Source organism: Scomber japonicus, chromosome 17 (genome assembly GCF_027409825.1).
Source record: "Scomber japonicus isolate fScoJap1 chromosome 17, fScoJap1.pri, whole genome shotgun sequence".
Taxonomy (NCBI): Eukaryota; Metazoa; Chordata; class Actinopteri; order Scombriformes; family Scombridae; genus Scomber; species Scomber japonicus.
In genome coordinates this window covers 29,724,815-29,734,666 of record NC_070594.1, presented here as the reverse complement: position 1 = coordinate 29,734,666, position 9,852 = coordinate 29,724,815, and the positions used below count along the sequence as shown (strand labels likewise).

Sequence of the window (9,852 nt, the reverse complement as noted above, 5' to 3'; positions counted from 1 at the left end):
TCATCTGCTAACTCGGCGGCTAACTCGGCTTTCCAAGACCATGTAGCCACCTACCCGTTTGACATGCTGAACTACATATACAGTGAAAAGTTACTGGATCTTTACAGTAATTTAAGCATTGCCTTGCAGCTACTCCTGACTCTCCCTGTGACTGTGGCCTCAGGTGAGAAGAGCTTTTCAGCTTTGAAGCTGATAAAGACATACATGAGATCTACCATGAGCCAAGAGAGGCTCACAGGATTGGCCGTTATGTCAATTGAGTGTGATGTTCGCCGGTCTTTGGACATGGAGGACATTGTGGTTGCCTTTGCTGAAGCTAAGGCTCGAAAACAGCAGATGTAGATAATTTGCATATTTTTTAAAGGTTAATCTTATATGTGTGTGTGTGTGTACTTTTATCTATGTTGGATTTTATATTTAATACCGAATTTGCAATTTGATTGCAAATGTTCAAATAAAATAAGTAAACATACTATGTGTGCAGTAGCTTATATGCAACATTTGTAAGCAGTATTTGCACTATTAAGAAATATTTTATTGATATAATGTGTGGTTGAACTTCAACAGTGTGTCTATGCTGTGTTTCCTGTAGGCTTTGGGCGGGCGGGGTGGGATGGTGAGGCGTAGGTTTTTTTGCTGTGGTCCAGGGGTGTCAGCGTCGGCAGGCGGCGGTGGTAGGGGGGCCTCCAAGTCCATTTTGTTTGGGGCCCCCAAATTCCTTGAAACGGCCCTGGTTCAACGTTGTTTCAGTGACTTAACGTTGACAAAACAATGTTGATTTAACATTGTTTCAATGACTCTGCTATCTGGGACTAATTCAATGATGATAGTAATATAATTATAATAGTGATGATAATAATAATAATAATAATATAATGATAATAGCAACATAATTATAATAATAGTGATGATAATAGTAATAATAATAATATAATGATAATAATATTAATATTAATTAATATAATATAATATAACCCTACAAGCACTTCTCTAAATAAAGACTTGAACACATCTAAACGTTTTCTGGGTTCCTTTTGTTCTATTTATGTCTTTATCTATGGAGTTTATTCCCTGTCTTAATTCAAGAGCATATTAAATGGATTTGAGAGCAGTATTTATTGATTTCATGCTCAGATTTTGTGACATTTTCTCTCAAAACTCTGCTCTCGCACTCAAATTTGCTCTGCGCATAATTTTAGTCACATTTATAATTAAATATCACTTTTGGTGGTAACTATGGTGACTAGGTTTGCAAAATTCCGTCAATTTTCAAACTTGGAAACTTTCCATGGGAATCAACGGGAATTGACAGGAATAAACTGGGAATTTATTAAACTGAAGGTATGTTCCTATTAGGGAACTTAAATATAGTTGTGTAAAATAATATTTTGGCATAATCCTGACTAAAACAACCAGATATCATGCAGTACAGCTGAATATCTGTGCTATCACATGCTCACATAGCACACTGTTTAGTGCAGGGCTACTGAGACAACGCCCCCTACACGCACTGTGCAAAATGACACCACGCCCCCTACATGCACTGTGCATACTGAGACAACGCCCCTACATGCACTGTGCATACTGAGACCACGCCCCTACATGCACTGTGCATACTGAGGCCACGCCCCCTACATACACTGTGCATAGTGAGACCACGCCCCATACATGCAATGTGCATACTGAGACCACGCCCCATACATGCACTGCACATATTGAGACCACGCCCCTGTATGTACTTTGCATACTGAGGCCACGCCCGCATATGCAATGTGCATACTGAGACCACGCCCCCTACATGCACTGTGCATAACTCCACGTTCATGTTTTTGATCTGTTTGATTGTTCAACTTGATCATGTTCAACTTATAAATAAATCTGTTTTAATTGTATTATTTTGCTTATAACTAAACAAATGTTTTTGCTTATATATGATACCTTTCCACTAAATTACCCTAAATTGAAATAAATTTCCATTCATTTCCATAATTCCCATGGAAAATTTCCAATTTGGAATATTTCCAAAATTTCCCAGCTTAACTTCCCATGGAAATTTACCGGAAACTTTCCGAAAATTTACTGGAAATTTTCCACCCCTTTGCAAACTTTAGTCGTCAGTACATTGAGCACAAAGTTGTCAGTGAAATGGAGACATGTGTTCAACAGTCTATCTATCTATCTATCTACAGTAGTAGCCAATTCAAAGTTCCCCTCCAAGCTGAATGCCAGCTGAATGGCAGCTGACTCCCAGCCAAGTTCCAGCTGAGTTCCAGCAGCTGGAGGGACCCCATCCTTCTCCTGGGCGTGTCTATCTTTTCCTGTAAACCCACCTATTCATTGTAATACAAGGTTTGACCAGGAGATAGCTCTTCTGTCACAAACTAGCCCACATTCTGATGTTTTATGATTTTTTACTGACAGGTCATCCAAAATTCATCGAATCAAATCAAAAAATTAAATAGCCTACTGACTACTGATTATTGTTATTATTATTTGTTTTGAATCTAACACAAAAAATTATTTATATATATATATATATATATATATATATATATATATATATATATATATATATTAAAAGTATTTTACTTTTAGGCTCAGATAAATAATACGAAATGACAAAAACGGGCCACAGGACTGTATTTGATTATGTGCAATTATACAGCGCATTTGTACCTGCCAACCCCGGTCTATTCAGTGCATGCTTTAAGCCAGGTAAGCCCAGCCACCTTATTAGTGCCACGGGGTTCAAGCTCCGAGGCAACTATTAATCTACTCCATACTTAATATTATTATTCTTCTAACATCTTCTTCCGCCGTTTTTCGGCGCGTAACTCCTCCCGCAGCTTTGAGAAAACCCCGACAATATATACATCAAAACGTGCGGCTCGATCGGGGGAGGGGTGCTATGACTTTTGGTGTTGAAATTCCAATTTTTCCCAAAGTTATTCCCAAAAAACCGGGAGATTTCTCCATTGGAAATGAATGGGAATTTTTTGAAACCGAGACTGGCGGCAATCCCTGTCTCGCTCCCCACTGACTCTAATGTAATCGTTTTGTTTCTTCAAAAGAATCTCACTCTGTGTTCACACTGAGCTTACTCGCTCATTTTAAGGAATATCTGAATAAAATAAACACTGTCAGAATCTGCCGGCTTCTGTGTCTCTCACGGTGTTTTCGGTTTTTGGACAGGAGTTACGGTTTTCTCACAGTTTGCAATTGTTTGGGACCTTGTCAGAAGCCAAATTCCTCAGAATTTTGATACTTTTTTCAAGGCAGATCCTGAAATCGCCGTAGCAACCGCAGGGCCTTAGCTGACCTTGGCAACCTGTTGCTGGGCAGAATCTGACCTGCTTTTTTGTGATTGGCTAATTCTTCCTGTCTGCTTTGCCAGTTAACCCTAACCCTAAAGCCGTGTTCACACCAAGAGCGTTGGACGCGATTTTGCGTCGAGATTACATGTAAAGTCAATGCAAACACGCGATTGACTGCTTTGCGGCGCGATACACGCGTCACACGCGACGCGATGGACGCGATGCTGCGAAAATCGCTTCAACGCTCGAGTTGAAAATATTGAACTTTTGCAGCGACATCGCGTGACGCCATTCCGCAGCAGCCTATCAGCGTTGAGATTCTCCTGACGTCGCTGACGTCACTGACGTCGCCGTCCTGGATCACTCTTCTACAAGATGGAGGACAAATTGATTATTGCCGTTACAGCTCACCCCGTGCTTTACGACACGTCCTGTCTCCTTTACCGGGATCGGTATAAAAAGGAGCAGGCGTGGAGTAAAGTAAGCGAGGTGGCTGGATTACCTGGTAAGTTCTGTAAATATGTATTTGTTGCGTGTTTGCAGCTATTGGTTAGCATTAGCATAGCCCCAGTTAGCGTAGCTGGCTTTCCCGGCATAAAGTTACTGGTTTACTAGATTCAACAGTTAATGTACGTGTGTTCTTGTCAGTTGATGTGTGTCGCAGGAAATGGAAGAGCCTCAGGGACACTTATATGAGGGAGAGGAGGAAGGTGACAGAGACGAGGAGTGGGTCAGCAGCAGGGACAGCGAAGAAGTGGAAGTACTTCGCGGTCCTGTCTTTCCTCGACCCCTTTGTTGCCCCCCGTGAAACAAGCGGGAACATGGGGGCAGGGGTCGAGGAAGATGGGGCCGTGGAGTACAGTGTAGGGTCCATGGAGGACGAGGGAGAGACAGCAGGCTCATCAGGGATTACCATCGGAGGTTTGTTGATGAATGAACACACACACAGAAACGACATGGAAACTAGTTTATGTATAAAATGATAACTGACTTGTATTGATGTGTCAGTACAGATACTTTTTTCACAGCCTGCACTAAAAAAATGTCAAAATAACTAATCTGTACTCTCACCTATACCAAACCTACAAGTTAAAATGTGAAGAATGAAGGGCACTAAAACATCATTTGCTTTAAAGTGTTGTGGAGGATAGATATTTCTATGGCTAGAACAGTATGTTGTATTAAATGACTGCATCTGTAAAATGCTTTATGTGCTGTAATTGTTAGAATAACCTAGTCCTAGTCAATTAATATACTGTATGAACAAAAAAAACTAAGACATGTTTGTCACTACTACAGCCCAAGCAGATTCTGACATTGAGCCAGAGTCTGCTGGTGCTCCCCCTGATGATGGTCCAGCTGTCTCTCCCACTGCTGTCTCTGCTGCTTCCCCTGCTGCTTCAGTGCCAAGAGGTATGTACAAGACATATTTAAGATAGTTTAATAGATAATTAATTTAAGATATTTAAACAAATATTAATTTGGATATTGAGTTACTTCTAACTATTGCATTTTTTGGACAGTAGTAGTTTCATAAACTGTTTTTTCTATTTCATACAGCGACAAAGAGGTCCAGGAAGAGAGCCAGGGAGGAGGAAAACTCCGCCGACTCCAACAACAGACGGGCGGAGTTGGAGACTCTCGTCCTGGACACCCTGAACGGCCTGAAGCAGCAAGCTCAGCAAGCTCAACCTGCTCCCCAGCCTCCCCCCTCAGAGGATGAATTATTCCTCAAAAGCCTGGTTCCTTCCCTGGAGAGGTTGTCACCCCAAAGGAAGGCATTTGTAAAATTTCAAATTCATAAACTTATTTATGAAGCCAGCACTGTTGTGCTCAATTTGGAACCTGCCGAGTAGCTATTTAGCAATGGGGCAGCAATCACTGCAGGGAACGTATCAGACTTTTGAGGAATCATTCATTTTGTTCATATGTGTCCCTGAGGCTCTTCCATATGTTATTTATTTTTTATTGTTTTTGTACATATATATTTTTTATTTTTTTTTATGACAATTTAATTAATAAAATATAAAAATCTCAGCTGTCTTTCGTCTACTCTTACCTACAGTGAACATTCTCACCAGACTTCAGATATTTGTTGCACACCCACATTGTGTACTGTAAACTTTGATTCAAGCTGTGCAGAGGTTATTCACATAAACTAAACAACTTATTTTAACCTCTTAAAACACACTGTTCCATCTACGGGACGGGTCAGAGGTTGGGAGGTAGCCACAGCATTATGTGGGACACTGACTAATCATTTACAGGACAAAACAATACCAAATAATATCAGATGGAACCACTGATATGATAGTTAGCATATTTATCATGTCATGCACATTTTATGTTTATTGTATTGTTGCAGACATGCCAAATTAAAGCATTATTATCTCACAATATGATATGAATTCATGAACACCTGCATATTATTTTTGGTGCTTATATACATCACATTTTTATTTCTGTGTCAATATATAGTATTACTGCAGGATGTTTGTTCAATAGCGATGTGTGGGTGGCTCTTAAAAGAGCCGTTGGGGGAATGCTTGTGCATTAAACGCTGGGTTGCCATGGGACCGCTCCCTCTGCGGAGAAGTACTCTGCAAAGGTCTCCCGAACCCGGACGGCCTCTCTTGCAGCGTTGTTTGCTGCAAGTCTTCCCAGACCTGGCAGCGGCTCCACCTCACAAGCTGGTAGGTTGCCCATCGTCCCAGGCGTGGTCTTCCGCAGGAAGTTGTGCAGCACACATGTCGCCTTCACACACTTCTCTGCAACCTGTGTACGGACCTCCAGGGAACGCCGGTACATCCTCCACTGGGCTGCCAGGATGCCAAAGGCATTCTCAACCACCAGCCGTGCCCGGGACAGCCGGTAGTTGAAGATCCGGCGGTCTCTGGGAAGGGTGCGCCCGGGGAATGGCCTCATGAGGTTTCTCCGGAGTGGAAAGGCCTCATCGGCAACCAAGACGTGTGGCTGGGGTCCTCTGTGGTCAGCTCCTGGTAACGGCCGGTCAGCAGGCAGATGAAGGGTGCCAGAGCGGAGTGCTCTACCAAAAGCCGAGTTGGCCAGGATACCGCCGTCGCTCGTCCTTCCGTAGCCCCCGACATCAATGACCCTGAAACAATACTGGGCATCGACAACAGCCAGGAGGACGATGGAGAATGTCCCCTTATAATTAAAAAATTGGGACCCGGAGTTGGCAGGGGCTTGAATGGCGACATGCTTCCCATCCACAGCTCCACAGCAGAGAGGAAAATTCCACCGCTCCTCAAACCCCTCTGCGATGGACCTCCACTCCTCTGTGGTGGGCACAGCCATGAACTCCCCCACGAGGCAGTCCCAGATAGCGGACACCACATCAGCCACGATCATGGACACAGTGGAGACCCCAACACGGAAGCTGTTGGCGATGGTCCTGTAGGAGTCACCAGTGGCCAGGTATCTGCATCATAGAAAACATTAAATTAAGCTGAGTTGTAGCATGCAGTGATACTTTATGTGGCAGTTTATATTTTATAGTATATATTTTATTTAGATCAGAAAATACACAAATACATAGGCCTACAGCATGCATCAAATCCATACTCAAGACTCAAAATACAAAACATATTATTGTGTATTTTTAAAGGATTAAACTACAATCAATGGCTTTTTAAGAGAGTTATGAGAAAGTCACCTATCAACACGGTAACCAGTTAAACCGAAACACCGGCTGTGAAGCAACATTTCTCAGCAAAGCAGCAGCAGCTAAATCTCTCCGTCAGGATAAAGTGAATATTTATTGATTTTAACACAACAATACACAGCTACTCACCGGAGACAGATGGACAGGCGCTCCGCAGCTGAAATGGAGCGCCTGTAGTTGGTGTCCTGCCTGGAAATCCTGGCGCCAACCCTCGCTAGCAAGTCCTCAAATTGAGCTACGTTCAGCCTGAAGTACCGCTGGAAACGGCCATCATCCAAACGGAGCTCCTGAATGAGCCGGTGGTACTCGCCGAGCTCTGTGCGCCTCCGGAGGATAGTATGCACCCAGAAACGACGGCGGCGGTTGACCCTCCGACGGGTGTCGGACGTCCAAAGTAGGTACAGCGCAGCGATGGTGGTAAACGTTGTTATCTCGTCCATGGTTGAAGAGAAAAGAAAGCAATGTTGCTGTGTCGTCAAAATGGGCGGGCTCGCGATGGCGCGATGACGCGATGACGCGAATGTACACAAAATGGTCACGCTTCAAAACTTGAGCGACAGCGCGACAGATTTTCATTTGTCGCGCCGCAAAATCGCGTCCAACGCTCTTGGTGTGAACACGGCTTAACAGAACGGCTGGTAGCTCGGCCGCGCTAGCGGCCGAAAGCTCTCAGCAATAGTATAGCTGATGACTTTGATTGACAGGTGACACTTGGTAGGGGGCGGGGTTTCACCGAACTCAGCAGGCATGCCCACAGAGGCTGATTTTTACAGAACTTTGAAGCCTAATTTCACATATTTGGCGATTTTTTAATCATTCACATTTGGCAACAACACACCTTTCTGTGGTATGTCAAACTCAGAACACATATTTATTTATTTATACTTATTTTACACCGACCTTAAGACTAATTATTATCTTAAGACTTAAGACTTATTACCGCCCACCACATTAACATATGGAAACAGACATAAAAAATGTAGAAATTTAGAAATACAGATGTAAAATAAATAAATAAATAAATGTAGAACTAAATAAATAAATAAATGTGACTGTGTCAGGTCATTTGAATGGAGTGATTAATTCATTAATGTTTACTGTGGACAAAATATTGTATTGTATTGTGTTGTAGGTCAAAACTACAAGAAAGGTTGTTAATATTTGAGTGATATATTTATAGTATATTTATAAGTTTACAGGTAATATGTCTGATTTCATTTATGTGTCATTACTATCATGGGGGGGGGGGGGGGTCTCATCAGCTGCCTATCTGTCTTCATCACCTGGAGACCTACAGCATCACCTCACCCTGTCTTCATCACCTGGAGACCTACAGCATCACCTCACCCTGTCTTCATCACCTGAAGACCTACAGCATCACCTCACCCTGTCTTCATCACATGGAGACCTACAGCATCACCTCACCCTGTCTTCATCACCTGGAGACCTACAGCATCACCTCAGCCTGTCTTCATCACCTGGAGACCTACATCATCACCTCACCCTGTCTTCATCACCTGGAGACCTACATCATCACCTCACCCTGTCTTCATCACCTGGAGACCTACATCATCACCTCACCCTGTCCTCATCACCTGGAGACCTACATCATCAACTCACCCTGTCTTCATCACCTGGAGACCTACATCATCACCTCACCCTGTCTTCATCACCTGGAGACCTACAGCATCACCATACCCTGTCTTCATCACCTGGAGACCTACATCATCACCTCACCCTGTCTTCATCACCTGGAGACCTACAGCATCACCTCATCCTGTCTTCATCACCTGGAGACCTACAGCATCACCTCACCCTGTCTTCATCACCTGGAGACCTACAGCATCACCTTAGCCTGTCTTCATCACCTGGAGACCTACATCATCACCTCACCCTGTCTTCATCACCTGGAGACCTACAGCATCACCTCACCCTGTCCAGGGTCAGCCAGCCTGGTGTTTCTGCCAGAAATGCAAATTCCCTCCAACATGAAGCACTTAGAGACAGAAGAGTAGTGATACTAAGCTGCTGTGTGTGGAGATCTGTCACTCACACTGGATTTCCCTCATTTTATAAGTTTATCTTATTCACTTTGTAGGTTTCAACTTATTTTTCTCATTCTTTGCTGAAAATTTAAAATAAATATGGAAAATAACACATGTGTGTTTGTAATAGAGTAAAATGACTATCTATGTATTATTATCAGTATAAATCAGAACAATCACAATATCAGTAGAAATAATAAAAATGTACACAAACATATTTATAAATGACATAGTTAGTTAGTCTTATATAGTTAGATACTCAGTTGTTAGTTGAAGCTTGTTACTCTAAGTGTGTGACACAGAGGAGAGGAGGCATGACTGAAGGGAAATACATTTATTGAGGGGAATAGAAATGAGATATTGAACTGAGAGCTGGGGCAGGGGAACTGCTGTGAGGAGCAGGCTCCAGGTCTGAGGAGCAGGCTCCAGGTCTGAGGAGCAGGGTCCAGGTCTGAGGAGCAGGGTCCAGGTCTGAGGATCAGGGTCCAGGTCTGAGGAGCAGGGTCTGGGATGCCTTTAAAAAGAATAAATACAGAGCCATTATTAGTCTCATGTCATTGTTACTGGATAACTGAGAAGACTGATGTGATGCTACAGTAATGTGTAATGTTAAACATTCATATACAGTCACAATGTAACTGTGGAGAAAATGATAATAATAATTATTATTATTATTATTATTATTAATAATAATAATAATTATTATTATTATTAATAATAATAATAATAATAATAATAAATAACAATAATAATAATAATAATTATTATTATAAATAATAATAATATAATAATAATAAATAATAATAAT

At 42.3% G+C, this 9,852-nt stretch overlaps 1 protein-coding gene across 1 annotated transcript; it reads left to right on the top strand.

Moving 5' to 3' along the window:
- The first annotated feature begins 3,689 nt into the window (after nt 1-3,689).
- On the top strand, nt 3,690-5,170 carry LOC128376899 (transcription factor Adf-1-like). The gene is made up of 4 exons (XM_053336753.1): nt 3,690-3,819; nt 3,963-4,235; nt 4,614-4,727; nt 4,875-5,170. Exons 1-4 carry the CDS (start codon nt 3,690-3,692, stop codon nt 5,168-5,170), a joined length of 813 nt encoding a protein of 270 aa, XP_053192728.1.
- The last annotated feature ends 4,682 nt before the right edge of the window (nt 5,171-9,852 follow it).